The sequence below is a fragment of the Erithacus rubecula genome (assembly GCF_903797595.1).
Source record: "Erithacus rubecula genome assembly, chromosome: 4".
Taxonomy (NCBI): domain Eukaryota; kingdom Metazoa; phylum Chordata; class Aves; order Passeriformes; family Muscicapidae; genus Erithacus; species Erithacus rubecula.
The window spans coordinates 9,851,486-9,873,477 of record NC_136686.1 but is presented as its reverse complement, the minus strand read 5'-3'; the positions used below and the strand labels follow the sequence as shown (position 1 = coordinate 9,873,477).

At 41.5% G+C, this 21,992-nt stretch overlaps 1 protein-coding gene and 1 long non-coding RNA gene across 6 annotated transcripts; one reads left to right on the top strand and one right to left on the bottom strand.

Annotated features, from left to right (window-relative positions):
* Positions 1-1,964: 1,964 nt before the first annotated feature.
* Positions 1,965-6,053, bottom strand: LOC306801732. 3 transcript variants are annotated; one of them, XR_013774170.1, is made up of 4 exons: positions 5,697-6,053; positions 3,629-3,704; positions 2,448-2,542; positions 1,965-2,306 (listed from the first exon to the last, which is right to left on the bottom strand). It is a non-coding gene; the product is annotated as an uncharacterized lncRNA (long non-coding RNA). The 3 variants fall into 3 exon arrangements; XR_013774169.1 differs by having other exon boundaries at positions 1,965-2,542; XR_013774171.1 differs by lacking the exon at positions 2,448-2,542.
* Positions 6,054-6,207: 154 nt separating this feature from the next.
* On the top strand, positions 6,208-20,932 carry CREBL2 (cAMP responsive element binding protein like 2). Of its 3 annotated transcripts, none has more exons than XM_079305057.1 (4): positions 6,208-6,392; positions 14,463-14,660; positions 15,728-15,875; positions 20,557-20,932. In XM_079305057.1, exons 1-4 carry the CDS (start codon positions 6,378-6,380, stop codon positions 20,559-20,561), a joined length of 366 nt encoding a protein of 121 aa, XP_079161183.1. In that variant the 5' UTR covers positions 6,208-6,377; the 3' UTR covers positions 20,562-20,932. The 3 variants fall into 3 exon arrangements, with proteins under 3 accessions (XP_079161183.1, XP_079161184.1, XP_079161185.1); XM_079305058.1 differs by lacking the exon at positions 20,557-20,932 and adding an exon at positions 16,589-18,392; XM_079305059.1 differs by lacking the exon at positions 20,557-20,932 and adding an exon at positions 16,501-18,392.
* The last annotated feature ends 1,060 nt before the right edge of the window (positions 20,933-21,992 follow it).

Below are 21,992 nucleotides of genomic sequence, written 5' to 3'. Positions count from 1 at the left end.
TCCTTACCTCTAAGTTTCAGTGATCTGAGCAGCACACTGATGTAAATGTTTTAAATCAGCTCCTGGAAATGCCTTTGAAACCAAGCAGCACCTAACATGGGCATCAGCACTACATGTATATGTCAGGCTTTCTCCTGCATCTTAACCTGGGTCTTACAATTGTGGAAAATACTTGGAGAAAACTCCTGAATGTTCTATCTGTAAATACATAGCTGTGGATCTCAAGAGATCCTGGAGAGGATGAAAGCTCCACTTGCTCTAGGTTTACTACCTCGATTTACCTCATAGCATCATTTAGCATTTTTATAGACATATGCTCCAGTAGATAAAAACCAGGAATGGTCTCTCATAGGGAGGGGGAGCATTCAGGAATTGGTAAAGCTTTAATGTCCACTGCTCCTGAGTCTGACAGCAGAACTGCTGGACACAGTGCAGGAAAGGGGCACAGACACCTTCTGCTGCATGAAGAACCACCCTGCACAGCCTGACCAGAAGTGGTTTGTAACACCAGACCATACATGAAGCAAAATATTTTGTATAGTTTCTAAAACTCTAGTCTTAGTTTCCAGTTCTGGGGGGACAATAGAGTCCCCAGTCATAAATTCTAGAGGGAAATCCTGAGGTAGAAGTTAAAAAAAGACCACTTGCTTAAAAAACAGGTAACTTGATTTCAGTGCTAGCGTTTCACAGAGCCCATTTCCTTCTTCCCTTGATCAATCTTGTCTGATATTTGTTTAGCAGTCTTATAAAATTAAAAAGAAAGAATAAGGGTTTTATTATGACATAGGGGATATACATACACACTTGCCCCACCCAATTTTTGCCCCAATTTTTTACTTTAATGCTTTTTGCAAACTAGTCAATATTTTCTAATTTTGATCTTATAATTACAGCTAATCCTCCAGTTCTTCAAACAGTTGCCACAAATCAATTATGCTTTCAAGTCAGAGATAATTTGGAGCTTACAATTGTTTTATGTATACATATGTGTGTGTGAATGAGAAAACTAGATATTTATGTGCATTTGTAGTCAGTTATCTTGGTTGTTAGATTTTTGATATGATAATTTGAGAACTATCAGCAGTCTGACTTGCAAATTTAAATGTCATTTCTTCCAGTGATGCCAAGATCAAAGTGAGCAGAGTTAAAGGCATGTGCCTGACTGAGGAGTTTACCAGAACTTTTAAGTCTCTCATTTTAATTGTTCCTTGAATTACTCCAAATACCTGAGAAGCCATTCCAATTTGCTTTGAGTTACCAAGAGAGAAGCATAGGGGTATTTATGTTCATTGTTTAGGTATTAATACTTCTTTTCCAGGAATCTGACAAAGCATCAGGTTGTGTGAAAGTAGAGAAAGAAATTCAAGAGTATCCACGCTTTCTTAGTGGGTTGCACCTGGCCCACCTGATACGCAAATTTTTGCAAGCTCAGTAAAATAAATTGCAAAATTTGATCAGACTATTTTCAAAATACATGCATAAAAGTAACATTCTCTAAAACCAATCTACCCATGTAAGTCAAACTGTTTTAGCCCCAGCCATGTTAAAAAATATGTTACCTGTTATTGTTCTTCCCCTTTCATCTACCTGGAGCCTTCTCTTCTCCAGGCTGAACAACTCCAGCTCTCTCCAAAGGAATGGAAAAGTTGCTGGATTTTTTTTTCAGGATATACTGGTGGAATAGGAGCTCTGGGACATGTCAGGAAGATTTTGGGAGTCATAAAGAAGGGAGCTGACAACAGGTTAGGGAGTAACAGTGGTTTTTTTCAACAACTCACTTTTATTTCCCCTGCATGGATATGGATGGGTGAGGCAGGCAGTCTGTCAGCTCCCAGGAGCCTGCTACGTGTTTTCCCTGTTGTATTGAAATTCCCTGTGAATAAGTGCTACCCAGGAGTAGATCCTTCATTTACATTTATTACAAATTAATGCAACACTTTTTGCAGTGTAGATTTGATCTGTAAGTAACTCCTGTTCACATGAGCAGTCTCATTAAATACAAACCTCGTTAAACACAAATACAAGGTTCATGGGCAGCTACACCAGCAGAGGAAGTCAAACACACTTAAACACAGGTGCAAATCAGAAGTTAGCTGGTATGATGCTGACTTAAGATGGGGTGAGCAGTGCAGGCCTGGACAAAGTGCTGTATGTGATGCTCCAACCCTTCACATGAGAGACAATGGCATCTCTGAAAGTAGTCAAGGTCATCATGGAAGTCCTCTGACCCAGTTACAGTGCAGATCCAGCCTGCCATACAAGTGCTTCAATTTTTGCTCAAGCTATGCAGAAACCTTGTTTATGCCCTTGGACAAAACAACAGTATCAGACTTAAGATTAGTAAATGTTTTGAATGTGAGTACAGCCCATGCCACAGAATCTGGGGCTGGACAAAATTGTTAAAAATGATTTTATGTCTTGTAGAAAGCAACCAGAAATGCTCTTACCAGAAAAGCCAGCTACCAACAGCAGTTTTGACTGGCTCTAGTAGGTATGCATATGCAGACATATTTGTTTGCGTAGGCCAAAGGGGAGTAGCATGCTGCAAAACACTTTAAGAACCAAAAAAAAAAAAAAAAAACCAAAACAGAGACAGTGAGCTGAAGTGGATTTTTAAACCTCTTGAGAATGAACAATATGCCTTTTTAGTAAACCAGTTGTGCACAGAGATCAATGTACACAATTAAAAGACTAATCCTGCTGTAAGTTCACCTCAAGTATTTCATGAATTTCACATGATCCACCCACTTTTTTTCTGTACCTCTGCAATTACCATATCAGCAGCAATAATTCTCTGTTGTTCAAGTGCCAGATACAACATGGCTCTTACATTCTGGAACGTGGCATATTGTGCTGTTCTGGTTTTTTTGTTGTTTCGGAACAAGACTGAATTTTACTCACTTGCACACCTCACTGAACTTTAACCCACTCTTTGTCATCTTCTTAATCAATGATTTGTTTTTCTTGATCCTTAGCTCTCAGTTTCTTATATTTAGTTTAAATTTTGTATGAAATCTGTGTTATTCAAATGACTTTTTCAACCATTTCTGGTTTTCTCCTCTGATCATATTTGAAACTACCAATCATATGTGTGAAGTATGGGACCATCTGACTTCTTTTTCTCCCTTCCACAAGCTAGAAAATACGAAGTAGCTCCTTTCCAACTGCAGCATAAACATTTTCATGCAATATTTCAATTTACAGATACTCTTCAGCAATATAAAAGCATCATGAGCACTGTCTCAAGACTTTGCTTATGTGGGAAAGTTAGATTAGCTAGATAAAGCAGTAACTTTTCTGCCTCTGTGTATGCACAGGACAAGAGCTGATTATTCCAAATTATCTTATTTCAAGTCCATTTTACATGAGAAGTACATTTGCAATAGCTAAACAGCCTTGTAGATGTGACTTCATGCATTTGCAGCTACAGAAGGCACTCATCTTGTCACAAAGTAGAATTTAGCAAATATGAGAGTCACCCCCTTATCAACATTTAATTATACAGTGTTTAGGAAGTAGTTGCAGATCAGGCTTCCAATGTGCTGTGCTTTGTTCAAACACTGATTAGGTTTTAAAAATCAACTTTCAAAGAACATTTGTTTTGAACAGAATTTTCTTTTAATCATACCAGGTGATCAATCACTGTACACTGTGCTGTTCACTTGTTTACCAGATCTTCCAGGTCTTTAGCATATATAGGTGATCTCTGTAATGTTAGAAAAAAATACAAACTAACAACAAACTGTTATACTTTTATCCTAGTTATATAAAATATTAGATATATTTGGATATATATTCTATATAATCTATTATATAATATTCTGTATATAAATATATAGAATATTAGGTAAAGAAACTTTTTTGGGTCACTCCTCAGTGACAAATACTTTTAACTGGTGGGTTTAAATGATAAATTAAAGGTGTTCTCTGTCTTAGTGTGAACACAATCTACAAATTGAAGGACAGAGAATTTCTTCTGTTTCCAGAAACATTTCTTGGGTATCATATTAAAGGATGCAGAAAAGTGCAATTTCTCTGTTAGTCCCACAAACAAAACCCCAAACCCCAAGGGCTTGAAAGAGAGGCTATTCTTGCACAGTCTTTGCCCCATGACAAATGAGTTAGCATCTCTATTTAAGCAATTCACATCTCAATACATTTGGAAAGTAAACAAGAGAATATCTTAGCTTTATCTTTGCCTTGACATCTATATATGAACTCATCTCAAAGGCTGTGAATCTCTAAAGGCTCCATAAATGTACAGTGGAGCAATTTCAGCAAAATGCTTGATACCAAAAGATTGCAAGATTTATTCTTATTTCAGAGGAACAGATTTTGAATTGCCTGAATTAACACATTTACAGATCTAGGGAGACTAAACACCCTGTTGGGATGTGTTGAAATATGAGCACATGGTGCAAAATCATCCTGTGAGTTATATCTCTTTTTTAGTCACACTGACATAAGCAATGATTTTTAAGCTATTGCCTGATTGCTGAACTCACTTTATTTATCTTCCTCAAAGTCTCTCTGAATCCCAGAAGCACAACCCTTCTTTTAAAAAATATTACTAATTTCATCATGGACCTGCCAATACAATATATGACACTGAATGTAACACAGGGTAGAATTTCCTTGGTGTACATCACTATGGTTGAAATGTTTAAACTGCTAAAATCTGTATAAAATGTCATAATCTTAAGCTCTCTCTGTATGTGAATATATATATATATATATATAAATACTCAGTTCCATTCACAATTGTTCTTTCTGACAGACTCCCACTCAGCTCACATGTCCAAATTCATCCAGGAGGAGAGCACAGCCCGGGTGGAAAAGCAGACTGAAATGCATAGTTTGACTTGTTCCCTGCTAACATACAGAAGCTCTTAAGTGCTGAGACAGGGACCTTGTGCTTTTAGGTCAGAAGCTGGGAGCTGTGCTTCTTATGTGATTAAAAGCAGGATGGGTAGTGTGGGGCAATCCAGTGGGAAGAAAAGATGCAGCTATAACTTTAATTTGCTGGTTAAAAGGATTCTGGCCTTTCTGAATCAGCACCAGGGCTCTGTCTAATCTCCTCCCTCCACTCATGTTGCAACAGAGAGTTGCCTAAGCGGCTATGTTGGCTCTTTGCCACTCAATATTTCCCTTCACCGGGGAAACCCCCAGCTGGCTTTTAAAGGCAGCTTTAGGGCCCAGGATAGTGCCAAAGGCTGTATGAGGCGCCTCGCCACCTTCGGGAAGAATTTGAAGGCAAAGGTGGGGGTCCATCACAGGAGACAAGCCCATAGCGAGCTGTTCCTTCCATTTTATTGGCTGATGCCTCTTGTTTAACACACTGATCATCCCGGATTTTTTATTACTGTTATTTCAAGGAGGAGTTGCCCCAACTGATTCGTTGTTTTTTGGACAAGCAAATAGGAATTAGTGTGCAAAATGCCTTGTCTTTGACAACTGAGAAGCATATAAGCTTATAGAGGGAAAAACAAAACAAAACAAAACAAAAGCTTTGCGAGTGCTTTGTCTTTGCCATCTAGCAAGCATATCCCTCCAAGAGGAAGATCTGTGATTCAGGGGGAAAATCCCGTGACAAAGCCTTCAGCCCTAACAATTGCATGTAAGAGAGATTAAGTCATGGCAAACTCCTGCGATTAGAGTTGCACGAATAAAAAGGAACATGCAGCAACATGAAACACATCAAGCTTCAGGTTTCACTGCCAGCTTGAAACGTGGGCCATGCTTAAGAGAATTGTGCACTGAGGTATGTGTGTCTTTCCAGCAAGCACAGACTTCATTTCAAGGCACAGACACAGGACGATGGCCCGGTTTTGCATCGAGTATTAAACATTCGATCTGTGCCTTGTGTCCCCATGCAAACGGGAGGGACTGGGCATTCTCAAAGGACTACAGCGACTGTTTCTCCAGGCTGGGGGAGCTCAGTGTGTCCAGAGAAAACACAAACTACCAAACACCCCAAAATACCAACAAAACAACAAATACAGTTATTGCGGCCAGGCCGGGGAGCGCCCGCAGCCCCTTGGGAAATGTAGTTCGCCCAGCCGGCTAGACGAGGACCAATCACCGCACCGCTCCTCGGCTGGGCCTGCTGGGAGTTGTAGTTTTCCCCGTGCCCATCAGGGCGGCGGCCAATGGCGACGGGGCCGAACAAGACTAGACTTCCCAGCGTGCACCGCTCTGCCGGCGCTACGGTGCCCCGTGGCTGTAAACAAACATGGCGGCGGGTGATGGCGGCGACCGCGGGCGGCCCTGAGCTTCTGTGAGCGGCGGTGTCCGCCGGGGCTGTGGACACCGGCAGGCGGCTCCGGCTGCTCCTCGAGCAGCGGCTGCGGCGGGGGGAAACGGGACTGGCGGCACACATGGATGACAGCAAGGTAAGGGGCTGCGGGGCCCACCCGGGAGCTGGAGCCGAGGGCATCCAGTGAGGCTCTTGGTGCAGGGTGCCTTCTGAAATCTGCTCTTGAGGGGCTTTGCTTACTGCAGCCGCCAGGAAGGAAGGGTTGCCCCTTAGATAGCGCTCCGCTGCTGCTGCTGGCCTTTCCTTAAAGCTCCAGACATGGGCCAAAGGCTGGATTCCACCGTGGTGTGGTGCAGTGGCTCGTTAGATAAATAGGTGAGGTGCGAGGGCAGCAGCAGCAGCAGCGTGGGTTGCAACCCTGTGCTGGAGCTTGGATTCTTCCAGCGTTGGAAGAATCTCATGAGAGCAGCACAGCGGCATCCCTGAAGGTGCAGGGCTTCCAGCTGAGCAGAGCCGAACAGGAGAAGGTGCACAAGGAGCACATCTTCCCTTACCTGTGCCTAAAGCAGGGCCTGCAGGGACAGCTGCTGTCTGCTCAGGGCAGCCTTTTGCAGCTCAGATCTCAGCTGAGTTTGGATATTTCAGCTCCCTGGAGTGCTGGTGATGGGTTATTCTGGTGGTCATGCCGGAGACACCACTGGAATTTTAACAGAATAAAATTAAACAGCCCATGATGATATGCCTTAATTCAAAAGGGGAAAAAATACTTAACACAATTTCTTACGGAATAAGGAAATTTAGAAGAGATCAGTAATGTGGCAATCCACAATCTGCAGAATAGATTTTAAGACTATGGAAGGTTAATGGTGATCTGCTGTTTCAGCAGGTATACTATTTTATTTTATTAACACTTTGTTTGAAAGCTGTGAGGGAGGTTGGGGGAAATCTGGATCACTGATGTCTCACAATGTTGAGTAGTGCATGAAAGTTTGTGTAATTGGGGTAGTAGTTTAGAAGATCCAGAAGATTTAGTTCTGGAAGCATATATAGTTCATGAGCATTATTTGATTTTTATTTCTTTTTGTGTTCTCCTCTATCAGACTTAGGCTATTTCTACTACCCAGCTTCTGGATTTTCATGTAAAAATAATTTTTCGTGTATGATTGTGTTGTGTGGAGTCCTGATAGTCTGCCTTTTGCTTTTTTTTTTTTTTTTTCTCTTTGAAGCATTTAACATTTTTTGACACATTTACTAAATAAATCTATTTACCCAGTCACTATGTCAAATATATTTAATTGATGTGGAGTTGAATAGAAAAAGAGCAACAGAGGGAGATATTCACTGTTCTTGCTGTCTTCACTGCCAAGTTTTTATAGTTCATGAGGCCACAGTTCACCCTGAGGGTTTGGTGACTGTGTTCAAGAGATACCATTTCCCTTGGGAGGGCTCTTCCCATTGCAGGTTGCTGTGTCAGGATGAGGCAAGCACTATTCATACCTTGTTTTATGGCTACTGTGGTTACAACTGGAGCCATCATGTCCTTGAAATCTCCTAAAAATCCCACTGAGTCACGCTTTCCTCCATGCTGAGGGCCTGTGAAAGGACTGTCCCTGCGAAAACTCAATCAACTAAATTGTGTTGGTAGTGTAGTGACCATTCTATAACTGCCTGCAGCCAAGTTCAGTGTTTGCCTTCATCTTTGTGACACAAAGAATTTAGAATTGAGTTTGCAGGCTGCAAAGTTTTCCCCAATTCATAGTGCACATTAATTTAGCCTTATCTGGTTTAAGAGAGCATTAGAAGAATGGTTCTTGTTTACACATTCCTTAGAATTGGTAGGAAATTACAAGAAATAAAGGCAGAGGTAGAATACCTTAACATCAGATCTAGAAAAATAATTTTGTTTCATTTTGGAAGGATGTTCCTAAATTATTCACACACCCCCAAAACCACAAAACTCAAAATATGACCTCCTTTTCTCCTTTAGAACTGCTTTAAACTAAGTGTTCAGGTACTGGCCTCACTTCTTGCTGTGGTTTGAGCTATTGGAAAGGAAAGAGTTTAGTGATGTAGCTATTCCTTGGCAATTAATTCCTGTTAAAACATCACTTGTGCATCTCTGAAGTATTTGGACAGAGGAAAAAGGAGAAGTTCTGTTATGGTGGCTTTAGCCTTTAAAGGTGAAACTTCTTGGCTAGTTTACAAGACTACATATAGCATATTATGTATTCCTTATATGCATTGGGAAGCAGAGAATGGGGGCTAGGGTAAGAAGTTGATAACTCTTCTTAGTTAACATTGAATACAGTTTTATACAGCTAACTGCAATCTTTTGTATTAATTACAGAGGTTTTTACAGGGGACACTGACCAGACTTATTTGGGTAATTAACTTTTCAGTTTACATCTAGAAATGAGAAACAAAAGTTTGTAACATCAGATCACTTTTTTTATTCCAGTGAAGCTAAAAACAAGTGAACCAAAACCAGACCACCAGAAAAGGTTTGGGTTGCTCTCTTTTATTACAAATACTCTTGCCTTGCACAGAAAATACATTATATTACTATATTTATGGATCCAGAAACTGTTGATGTCTTGCTCTGGTGTTCATGTAGCTTTCCTTTTTGAGGGAACACTTGGTGTTAGAGCAGGGGAAGGCTCTCAGCAGAAGGCTACACTCAAGGAGCTGGGTTGCTTTCCACACAGCCTGGCTGTGAGACATCAAATACTCAGTCCTGTGTGGTCCTGAGTCATAATTATGGAGGTGCAGGTGTCCCTTGGAGGGAATGTGGGAGCAAGCCAGGTGTGAACTCTGATGTTTCAGATACAGCACTTGAGGGGGTCTTTGGATATGAGCTGTCTTGTAGCCTGTGACCCTGCTGGTGTGGCTGATAGGATCAGGGAGAGAGCAATCTCCCAGGCAGTCCTGGAGTCAGCTCTGGGTAATGCTTTGAATGCCACAGCAGGGACAGAGCTGCTGTGAGATGACCTCAGTTGTTAAGGAGATGGGCTGCTATGTTTTCACCCTTCAGGCCTTTTTCAGAGTATGCGGGTTCTCAGTGTGCTGGAGAAGTCTTCCACCCAGGATCATGTCTGAGAAATGACGTCTCACTTTTTAAAATTTTAAAGGGTTTATTGAACCACAACATGAATAAGGAAAAAGGGACAGTGCTGGGTGCTTAGCTGCAGCCAGAGGCACACTGCCCACGCCTGTAACATCCCTTTACCTATGGTATTGGTAAGCCAAGCCCCTGCTAAGCCAGCCTTGTGCATATGTCACTGCTGAGTCTGCAGTCCTTCCTGCTTCAACCTTCCCCATGGTTGGAGATTGACTTTCAACATTACAAAACTTATGTATATAAAAAAACAGATCTTAACAAAACTTATTTCAACCTCATATCATACATTCAGCATTCACGAGAGCCAGCATCACACTATCCATTTATTGCAATGTCCAAAGATAAAGCATTATCGTTACTGCTTGCTTGGAAATGCAAACCTTAACAGCTTTGGTTATAATTTGATATGAGCAATTTCAAATCATTAGATGTTTTAAGAAGCTCCTGCTCAGCATTGTTCAGATGACACATTGGCTCATATTTGCAAGGAGTGAGTGAAATGGAGGAGATTAAAGCCTCTAAACCAGCTGGAACAATTTTATTTCATTGTTACAGTGTGCTGGGAGGATACACATGGTAGTAGAGTTAGCTGACCATCCCTGAGCCCAAGTTCTATCAGAGACTGGCTTTAAAAAGTGCCTGGTTTCTGTTAGTGTGAACTGAGAGAATGTGTAGGGCACAGTGGTGGACATAATTCCTGTGTGAGGCTCTAGGTCTTTCCTTGGGGAAGAGCAGGATTGTCACCAGTGGAGTGGCAAGGTGGCACCTGAGTGACTGCTGCCCTGAACACTAGCACTTACCCAGCTGGGTGCCTGCATGACACTACATGAAAACTTAATCTTTAGTCCTAGCCCATGCTTTTCTAAAACAGACATTGCAGCAAAGATGGACAGTATTCTTTATCCATCTGTGCTGAACATGGCATTCTTAGGACATGAAGCACTTTGTATGGTAAGAGTTTTAGGATTCATTTCTGTTGACACATCTGCTTAAGACTTAGATCGTGTTTGCTCACCAAATAGTATCTTACATTTTTGGATCATTATTGGATTCATTTTGTCTGCCAGTGAAAGTAAAATAATTGTTTTGAGCATATGAAATGTCACGAAATGGAGGAATTACAAGCATGCTCTCTAGCTGGGTTTTGTACTGCTACTGTGAGTGGTATGCTTTGAACTTCAAGATCAGAAAACTTCATCTTAACAGACTCATGTCTGGCTTCATTTGCTTTCTGATTTTGTAAAAATATTTGCAAGTGGGAATAGATTCTTCCCCTCTCTACTGTAATACAGCACTTAGGTTTTATTTCCTACCAGTCATGTTTATGGTTCTATATAAATTCTGTAGATGATAATGAGTTCCATGCTGCATTAAGTCCTGCACACCTATACCTTCAGCTGCCAGTGCAATGAAGAGTTTGCGTAAGATGGATCTCAAGCACTAGTTGATGGAGCTGGTTGTTTATTGGTAAATGAACTGAGAGGTTCTGGGAGAAGCTGACCTGGTCAATGTAGTCAGCATTTTCATAAGAAAAACTGAGCAGTGCCTGGGGTAGTGTTGCTTTAATCTGCTAAATTGATTCCAACTTGCAAATATTATGATGAGGCCAACTTTGTCCCAGTCTTCTATCTGAGGGGCTCAGCTCCTCAGGGCTTTGAGTGCTAGTATTATGTGTGCATCTCCTTCCTGAGAAGGACATCACTGCTGTGCATTCTGGTAAGGATTATGGAGAGATGTGCTGTGTGCTTCTAAGAAAAAAATCTAGAAGTCTGAGGAATTTTCAACGTCAGGTCAAGTAGTTGCTGCTATTTCCAATTCCACGCCATATAACTTTGTACCTGAACACTGATGGGAGGCAAGAACGAGGTTATGATCAAAATAGGGTATTAAAAGGAAATATCTGTGGAATCATAGAATAGGCTGACTTGGAAGGGACCCATTGGGATCATTGAGTCCAGTTCCAGCCCTGTGTGGGCCACTCCAAGAACCACACCATGTGCCTGAGAAAATAGTTATGTTCTTCTGTTTTCTGAATTCTGAGTGAACTGAAATGGAAGCTTGGTCTGATCTCTAACTAATGCATGCCTTTATTAATATTTCTATGAACAGTTTTATGATTCATGTTGTTCTGAGTCTTGGCTGAATGTGACTCCCTGAAAAAAACCCAAATCTCCACTGCTGAATGCTAATAGATCACATCTCTTTATAAACTCCAGAGGAATACAAAGGGACAAAAAATGTTTGCTTGGTCTGTTGCCATGTTTAACATCAACGATCACTTCTGCTTTGTCTTCTTTCTGTCACATCAACATAGCAACTGAGCAGGCAAACAGGACTGGAATCCAGGGAGATACGGTAATGCTGGCTGGGGGCAAAGGATTTCTCAGGCCTTTTTCTCCTCAGCTGGGTTGCTTAAGGTTACAGCAGGAGCTTCTAAATATTGGTGAGGAAAAACTGATGAGGTTGCAGGATTTGATTAAGTTGCTTAGCATTGCTGCCATTGCAGGGTGATCTGTAATTGTGTGGTGGGCTCCAGGAGCTGTGAAGACAGTATGAAGCTTTGGGGTAGTGTGAAGGCAGGCTATTAGGGTGTTAGTGCTTAGAGTCAAAAGAGAAGGAAGCTTTTCATTATCTCTATAGTACTGGTGGTTGGAGCATTGACAAGTAACCATGGTTGAATGGTTGAAGAGGTACAAGGTTTTTTACTGCCCTAAGGGAGCTTGTGTGCAGGGCTGCTGCAGTGGTAAAAGAGGGAGAGCAGTCAGCACATCTGTCTGTAGGAAGAGCTCTGCAGTGACCCAAGGAAAAGTAATTTATGGATCATGGTGGATCCAGGATGCATTTGCCATGTGCTAAACAGTCTTTAACTTGCTGATTGTGAGAAATGGTGTGGTGGGAGCCATTCACCTGCCTGAGGCTTTGAGAGAGGGCATGGCTGTCAATGGTCCTATGCAGAATTAGGACTCAGGTACTTTTTTATTCACACAGCAGTGTGGGGTCTGCTGGGGCTCCTGCCTTGAGTGCCAGCTCACCCGATTCTAGAGGTCAGAACCCAGAGTGGCCAAGGTTTTTTAAGAGAGCTGCAGTGTGTGTCTATACAAGACCTTACCTGGCTCTTGAATTCAGAGATTTACTTTGAACTGCCTTGCATTAGCACAGAAAAGCCTCAGGTGCTAAAAGTCTTTGGAAATTGAAGTACTTTGGCTGTAGTGTGTATAATGTAATATCCATCAGTCTTCCAAGTGCAAGTAAGAGTGCCTACAGCCCCACCTGGGATGATTCTGTGTGGTTTTACTTTCTGCTGAGCTGGGAGTATGGATCACAGCATCCATAGCCAGGAGTGTTTCCATGAGAGGACAGACCTTGTCATGCCTGAAAGAGGACAGTCACTTTCACTTCTTTAGAGCTCCTGCCCCCTACCTTGGCTACATCTGGTTAGTTTTATCTCACTTTGAACTACATTAGGTTTTTCTGGACTAGAAAATCTTAAGGGGAGTACCTTGATGAAGTTAAGAATTATTTAAACTGTATTCAGCAGTTCAAGTGTAAAAGAGCTGTATTTTTTTTCCTTTGCAATTCTGAATGTATTGTGTTTATTTCATTATCATAGATGTCCATTAAGTACTTTCTGTTCTTTCATTTGCTTATGGCAGGCAGCTACTCCTGAATAAATCAGGAGGGACAATACAGAGAGGGTAGGATTATGTTGGCATGTGATTGTTGACTCACTTTCCAAAGAAAGAATAGGCTCAATTGTATAATCCTTTTTTTTCCCTCTTCATTCTGGCACATCAATTCACTATGTTATTGTTTTTATTGCAGCTTGCTAAGTTTGCAGAACAAGTGACTTCTTTGAATGTTAAAAATTACTTATTTTGTAGCTTTTCACAGTAAAAGTATTTTTTTTTTTTAATTATGAACTCTGGTATTTTGAACACTGCCCAGTAGAAAAAGTCTGTCTGTATCCAGGATGGTGAAGTACTAAGGCAGCAGTGAAATTCTTTTATGCAGGTGTTTGTGTTAGGTATATTTCTCCACACCCCCTCCAGTCAAATAGTGTGATCAGAATGCAAATAAAGAGAAATCCTCACTCAGAAATCCTCAGAGGAGAGCTGGGGTGTGTGGCTGATGTAATGCTCACTGGGTGATACTGCCCAATGACCAGTGAACTAAGCTTCAGACCATATTTAAGACTTTCTTGTGCAATACCCCCATGTTAACAGTAAAATATTTAACTGGGGAAACACAGAGTAAACACAGAGGAAACTTTTGTTTTGTTTTGGGGTTTGTATTTTTTTTTTCTTGTTTTGTTTTTTGGGTTTTTTTTGTAGCGGGACAAGCTCTCAGACCTGTAAAAAAGGAGCCACAAAGAAGAGGGGAAGGTGATTGCAAAACCTGCATTCCACAGGGCAAGAAACTAGGGAGTTACATATCTGTAAGGGGGATCTACATTAGGAACAGGGAGAGTTCAGCACTGACAGGTTGTGTGAGGTGACTCACCAAGCTGTGGAGTAATGCTTTGAAGGTGAACATGGCCACAGTGGTGATGATTTACTGGAGCAGAGGCAACAGAGATAGGACTCAGTGTGACTGAATTCCCTGTTTACTCCTCAAGATTTTTTTGAAAGAAATCTAGCCCAAGGAAGCTCAGGTGGCTAGTGAATAATTCTGAATTTAGAGTAGGCTGAAACTGTTGACTGCAGCAAAACTAAGTTTTGCATTATATTGATAGAAATAATAAATACTTTTATTTCTAAAATGAAGTGTTAATTTCTATAATATAGTATTTTGAGACCTGCTAGAGCAGGGGCTATTGGTGATATGAAATCAATTTCACTGCAAGCTGATTGTGCCTTCTCAATACCTAGATACCTGAAGTAGTGTGTTCAGTTCTGGGCTCCCCAGTATGAGAGAGAAATAATGCTACTGTAGAGAGTCTTGAAAACTTCACAGCTCAGCATTCTTATTTCCTCTGTTGCTCCAGAATGTATATTCAAGATTTTATGCTTGAGACTCCTAGTAGTTACAGTCTCATGGTTCCAGCATTACCTTTTCAGACAGGATCTTTATTGTGTCCTTCCTTTCCAGGTGGTTGGAGGCAAGGTAAAGAAACCAGGCAAACGAGGTCGTAAACCAGCCAAAATAGACTTGAAGGCAAAACTTGAAAGAAGTCGTCAGAGTGCAAGGGAGTGCAGAGCCAGGAAGAAGCTGAGATATCAGTACCTGGAAGAGCTGGTTTCAAGCAGAGAGCGAGCCATCTGTGCTCTGAGAGAAGAGCTTGAAATGGTAAGAACTCTCATTCAACCTAGCCCTCAGTATTTTCTGGGACCTGTCCTCGTGAACACTTGTTCTCGGCAGCACAGTGACTGACAGTGGCATTTGGTTGGCCAGGAGGTATCAAAACATCAGATGCATCCAGCTGTTTGCCTGGTTTGGTGTGTAGAATATGAATTCATGTCACAAGTTATCTGCTGGTTCTGAACTGGAAGCAAGCGAAAAAAGTGCCATTTCATTTGAGTCTGTTGTCTTTTAAATGTTTGATTCTGAAAAACCTTTGACAGAGGTAGGTTGTGGGAAGAGGCGTTGAAATATCAATGGGCAGACATATATCCACAGGGTGTCATTGCTTCTCTGTTGGGGAGGTGGATTCTTGCAGCATGCTCTCTGTGTAGGTGGTTCTAGGATGTGTAAGATGGGGGTCTTGGCCAGATAACAGCATTAACCAAGAAGAATATTTCATCTGGAAATACAGACACAGCAGTATCATTGAAATATCAGCAGCACTGAAGACACTGCCTTGACCTGGCTTTAGGTTTGTTTGAATGGGCAGGGCTAATCACTACGAGTCAGCAGGTTTAGAATCAGGTGAAAAGCCAGCCAACCAGCCACAGGTTTTTGATGTGACAGTGAAGGATTTGAGATGAGGAAAGTAGGAATAAGGCACATGTGCTTCCACTGTGCCTTGCGCAATGGGAAAGGACCTCTTAATAGTCCATCAGCCCCAGAGTCATGTGAAATATTTGTTTTTAATAGGCCATGAACTGGAACGGTATTCTCGCATGCCAGCAGCGAGAAATTGCACAGAGTGTTCCATGGTGTTTAATAATTACAGTATTCTGTCTAGGGCTGCCTCTGAGTAGCAGTTTATTGACTGTAAGAGGCTTTGCTGAGGCCAGGTCTGCAGCCATGGCCACGTGCTCAGCTCATTAGGGCCCTGCAGTTTCGTAAGAGGCTTCAGCTCACTACATTCAGACCTTAAATGAATATACCGGAAGGTAAAGATTACAGCCCTGTTTTGTCTGTTAATGTGATCCTGGCAGTTTGCTAAGGTCTAATGTGTTTGCATATTTCAGTACAAGCAGTGGTGCGTGGCCATGGACCAAGGGAAAATCCCCTCGGAAATAAAAGCCCTGCTAACTGGAGAGGAGCAAGGCAAAGCACAGCAGAACTCAACCAAACTTGCCAAGGCTGCGAAGACAGAGGCAAACAGCAGCAATCCCTGTAAGTATCCAGCCTGTGATTAATTCCTGTTTTGTTACATCTTTTGTGGTGTAGGAGGATGGCTGTGGTGTAGGAAGAAACATAAGGATGTGCTTTTGGGCACAAATAGTTGATTGAAGCAAAGAGGTTAGTGGGTGGTACAAAGACTCTGTGCAATGTTTACATGGACAACACAGAAATTCCACTACAGAGGAAGCTGGGCAGTTATTTTAGAAGAAGACTCTTTGTGTTGCACCAAAGCCTGTGGAGACCTGTGAAAACCTTAAGTTCTTACAGCATTTTCTGTTTTTTTTTAATGCAAACTAAATGGAGCACATAAAACATAATTGAATTTTAAAACCTTTACCAAGAAAACTATTTTCTAGCTGCAAGCACTCGAGGGAAATGCTGAACATGGGATTTCCTATGGAGTCTTTATGTCTCCTTTGTGTTTTGTGCAGGGAATGGAATAGATTTCTTCTGGGAATTAGAAAGTGAAAAGACCATGTGATACAAAGTCATATTCCTGATACTATATGCAGAGGGAGAGTTAAGGTGTAGCATGGGCAATTCTATATCTTCTACTTTTGTAATAGTTTGTGCTACAGGCTACAATTACACTTCACTGAAATTTTTTTAAAAATAGGAGTTTCTAGCTTTATGTTTTCAAGAATCAACATGGAAACCACTTTTTCAACCATAACAATCTTCCCCTGCCGGTGCGTCATTCTCAGGAGGCCGATGCAGAACCTTCCGCGCTGCAGCAGAGGTGGCTCTGAAGCTGGCAGGAGGAAGAATGCTGAAGAGTGGATGCATCTCCAGGTGCAGGGGAAAAGATCTCAGGCTGTTCTCTTCTCTTTGCTTCTCCCCACAAGAAATACTTTGATTATGGTGTTCCTAAGGCTTCGTGAGGTGGGGTTTTTGTGACAGCAGGTGTTGGTGTAAGTGGAGCTTTGTTCTTCCTTCCGCTACACTGCCCTCCCCAAATACAGCTATGGCAGCTTTGGGACATTCCCAGCACAAGAGTGGGGCTGCTTTTGTATCAGAGCCCAGGATTAGGCTGGCTTTGTGTTTGGTGGTTATGTGGCTATTAACTGTTGTGGAACTCTGGGAGATTCTGTAAAACAATAGCAAGAGAAGGATCTCGAAACAGCTTTGCTAAAGCCAAGCCCAGTACTGCGGGTTGAGGAGAAGGAGCTGGATCAAAGCTTTCAGTAAGATTTGTAGCAATGTCAGTTGTAACCTAAATGCAGCATTCTGTCAGCATCCATCTGTAATGCACCATGTCTTCTGTCTGACTGGGATTCTTAAAGAGGTGCTAGATACATTTCTTGTGTGTACTGGTTTAGGGCAAATTTGGGAAGAAACTTCTAAAGTGGTTCCTTTAGAAAGCAGATTCAAGCTGATTTGGCAAAAGATTTCTTTGGAGAAAAGTGGAAAAAAACTTTATTTAACAAGCAAAGTATTCATAAGCATAAAAAAATGAATAATATCAAACAATAAAATCTCTTGCTGTTCTGCAGAGATGGCATATTTAGAAAGTCCTTGTAGGGTGTAGCTCGGCTCGCTCAGTTTCCATCAGTCCCTCCTGCACTGGAATGCAGTGTCCCAGCCCTGATGGGCCATGGACATGAGCTCCTGGTGTTCTTCTGGGTTTTCAGTCCAGAGCAGGTTTGAAAGTTCCAAGAAAAAGAAAAGCCACAGCCCAGGGAACTTCTCTGCCTCAGCTAGCTAAAAACTAAAAGCAAAGGAGAGCTCTCTCCTGCTCCCTTTTCATGCTACAGGCAACACAGCCCGGGAGAAGGATGTGGGGGAGCAAGTGCAGTTTCTGCAAATAAACTCTGCACTTCTTGTTTCCCCCTTTGCTCTCAGGACCAATCTTAAAGGTGCAGAACTCGATATCCAGCATAAACAGAGCAGACTGGGGATACAGGCATCATAAAGTCACCCTAGGACACTGCTTCTGCCCATGCTTCTTCCATCAGGTGCATTTTCCACCCACTCTGCTCCTGGGAAAACAGTCAAGGCATGTCCCTGCAGCCTGCTTCTAGAAGGGAAACAGCAGCCAGTCCCTCTCACCACTGGGCCCTGCTACCTTTCCATAGCTACCTACATTTTGAGCCCTAGTGCCTCTCTGGACAGCAACTTAGTGTGAATTCTGCTATGCTGTCCTGGTTTCCCAGGAAAAGACAATGCCAGGGACTAGTAGCAAGGAAAGCAAATTGCATCGGTTTGGTTTTGTAGTAAGAAAGGTGATGACAAAACTCTTACGGGCTGATGTAATCATCCCAGTTATTGGCAGATAACCTGCCACTTTCCTCAGAATGCTCTTGCTCCTGGATATGCTTTTTGTATTCATATGATGCAATGTGGAGCACGGAGCTCAGGATTTTCAGAGGGGGTTTGGATTGCTTCTTTTGTTTTGTTTATGACAATGTCTTTCTCTGTATTTTATGAAATGCATGGAACATTTTTTAATCTTATGTTTTCAGCATTGTTTCATAGAATAAATATTACAATTAATTACTTTACTACACTGAGTGTTGCCTTTTTTAATTGAACTAATTGGGTCTGTTTAGCATTGTCTCAGTTGAGGATGGGGTGAGAGCACTGAAAATAATCAAGTATCATATTTCAGTGTACAGCACAATTGTTTTCAGAATTCCATTCTAAGCACCTATATATTTAACATTAACACATGGTTTTAGGTTTATTCTTTAGACCCTTCAACCAGGTACTTAGTTAGCAATTGCTAAAAATGTTGCACAGACTCACAAGATTGTTAAAAGAGATTAAGTCACACTGAAGTAGAGATGGGGAGGATATGAGGGTTCATGTTGTGTTGTCTGTTTCCTATTCTGCCCATCCCCATCATCCACCCTGTGTATCTGAACATCTGCACTGCAGTTTGTCCTGAAAGATGGCAATAAAGACTACCCATAAGCTTGGGGATTTTTGTTGATGTTCAGTCCTTACCTGTTCCTTTTCCTGGATTTTTCTGGAGGAAGAAAAACCATAGGCCAAATGATCAGAACTATACTCTGCCAATCTCGTAGTTAGACCTTATAACATGATCATACCAGAAGAGTAATGGATTATTTTGGGCTAGAATTAGTTTTACACAGTCCACTTTCAGGTTTAAACAACGTAGTGTAATTACATATTTCAAATGTTATGCAGATGCTTAAGTGTCTTTTAGAATCAGGGATGTAGAAAACATGCAGAGGAGTTATGGTGTGTGACCAGAACAGCTCTGCCCAGCACTTGGTAATGTGACAAAGACAGTTCTCCTCTTGCCAGAAATACCCTGCTTGCTTTCTTCCCTCTTTTTCTGTTTCACATGCTGTGATACCAAACAGGCCTCTCAGCAGAAAGGTTTCTTTTCTGGAGAAAATTGAGAGTTGGAATTTCTCATTGTGAGCAACAGTTTCTTCTGTTCCTTCTTGTGGTGGCCCCTGCTTCTTGGCTTAGTCAGCACTTGAGGTTACAAGGCTGTGTTTGGCAAGCTGTGTGGCACAGATAGTGTATCCGTGTTCTGACAGGTTTCTTGTGCTTCCTGCAGATGGACAGAGGCCTATTACTGCCTCCATCATCCTTGATTGTCCTGCAAGCAAAAATCTGTGACATGTAGTTACAGTTCTAGCTGCAGCTTTTCCATCTGCTCTAGATACTGTAGTCCATTACAAAATATAGGATTCCCAGCAGCAATCATTCATTAAAGTTCCGTGGCTTCCATCATGTAGCAGGTTGTGCTGTGTCATACATTTTTTGGCTTTAGCTGGATTCCTGGGGGTCCTTTATTTTGAAACTTGAAGTTTAGCAGTTCCCCTTAAAAACCAGCAAGTGTTTGTGGTTCAGGCTTGTTTGCTGTTCTAATGCTTATACTCTTCATCCTTGTTGGGGTGGTTCCTAGGAGTGATAATGCCAAATCCTCTGGTCATCTAGTTCCCTAAATAATGTAGGTTGGTATGGTCTCACCCTCTCTTTGTGTAAACTGGGTACAGCCTTTCACATGTTTCTCCTCCTGTGAGTGAGCACAGCTGGTTCTTTCTCACAAGTACTGAAGAAAGGAAATGAGCCTGGAAATGCCTCATTTTCCCACTTGCCATGGAAATTTAATCTCCAGCCAGACCCACTTGCTGAGCTAAAGGTGGGTATCTCTTGGAAACTGTCCACTGTCTTAAAAGAATGTTGTCTGTTTATTTGGTGTTTACACCAACACTGGAACCCTGTTAGGGTTAAGTGTAGACTGAACTCAGTGGATAATGATGGACTGTACAGTTGCACCAGTCTTTTTGGGGAGTGTAACCCAAGGATGGACCAAATAGTGTCAGCTTCATAAGAAAAACGTGCAGTGAGTCCTGTTTTTTTGTATGCTGCATATGTGCTGCATGCACAGAACCCTGCAGTGAAGGGGACGCATTTAATTGACTCGTCACTTAACTGAGAACATTTTGTGATTATGTGCAAAATAAAAGAAAGTATTTTCTTTTCACAGTCTGCTTTCATAATCTGATAATAAGTGTTTGTCAAAGAATTTCCTGGTGTTTTTCAAATAGTATCTTAACTTTATCAGGGGTTTATTTTAATGTATTAGACAAATTTCAAAAAGCTTTTCTCTTTCTTGACAGCTGAAATCTGGCCAACTTTGAGAGTGCTTGTGACTGATTGTTTTCCCTTTTCTTTCCCTTTTACATTTTAGGGTGAAGATTAACCTACATCAATAATGAATCTAGTTTTTCCTGAAGAGCTGGAGAGGGTTTGGGATCATAGCTCCGTTTGCTTCTTTCCAAGAAATTGTAATCTCTATAATTGCCTACTAGATTACTGTTAATATAAGAAGTAAATGTTTGAGACTAGTCTCAAAATGCAGAGAAATCAGAGGAAAAGCTGAAATAACAACCATAGTCCTCCCCATTGTGCTCAAAAGTAACAGCACGAGTGACAGAGGATGGACTAATGTAGAAATCCCCATTGGAGGTAAGCAGGGCAAAATGCCAGTTTGTGAGTTCCTGCTCTTTGTTTAATTGAGCATTAATTTCTCCTCAAGTTATGTCAATAAATAAATTTCTTACATGTCTCTATTGTGAATTTATATGAGAAAACATAAGCTTCAAATCCACAGTAAAACCTGGTGTCCCACACTGAATAGTACATCAGCCAACTAAAATTCAACTGATGCTGTATTTATGCAATGTTCAGATTTTTGTATGTTGATCTATCATGGATTTCCAGTGCCTGAGGGGAACCTGCAAAAAAGATGGGGAGGGGCTATTGACAAGGACCTGAAATGGCAGAACGAGAGGCAATTACTTCAAAATGACAGAGATGGTTTAGATATTAAGAAAAAATTCTTTACTGTGAGACCTATAACAGATTGCCCAGAGAAGCTGTGGGTGCCCCATCCCTGAAGATGTTCAAGATCAGTTGGATGGAGCTCTGAACAGTCTTGAAGTTGCTACTAGAAAATGCTGTCGTTGGTCAGCTAATGATTTTCAGCAGCACTTTGTGGAAAAAAAAATCCTTAAAAAACCTAAACTGCTTTTTAGTTTGTTTTTAAAAAACCCAAACACTTGGGTGCAGGAGTTTTGCTTCCATGGCTAGTACAAGATTAACTCTGCTTTAACTGCTGCTTCAAGCAATTCTATATATGATCTCTATATGTTTGGGTGAGTATAGTTGATATTCTGAACTGTGCTGAGCTGATTAAATAAATGTGTGAATACAAGACTAAAGTGGATTATAAAATATGCATTTTCATGAGACAGGCTGTTCAGTGTGAATAGAAATATCCTGTGAAGGGTGATTTATTCCCATACCTTCTTTTTCATGGTAACTTTCAGAATGCATTTTGATCAAGGTAAACAGTGCTGCCTACAACAGTGGTGGGTGTTCCTGTGGCAGTGCATTCCAGCAGTGTCCTCCAACTTTACCATCCTTATGTGGCATGCTCCAAGTGCCTGCTGATGTAAGAACAGTCCTTTCCTGCTCCCTATCAAACACAGAGCTGGCCGTGTTGCTAGGTGAGTGTTTTCTGGTTTGCATTTCTGGGTTTTTTCTTTCCTCTCCCCTTTGAAATCTTTTTGGAATGTGTTCCTTCTTAGGTACAGAGAAAGACTATTCTGTGAATCTCCTTTC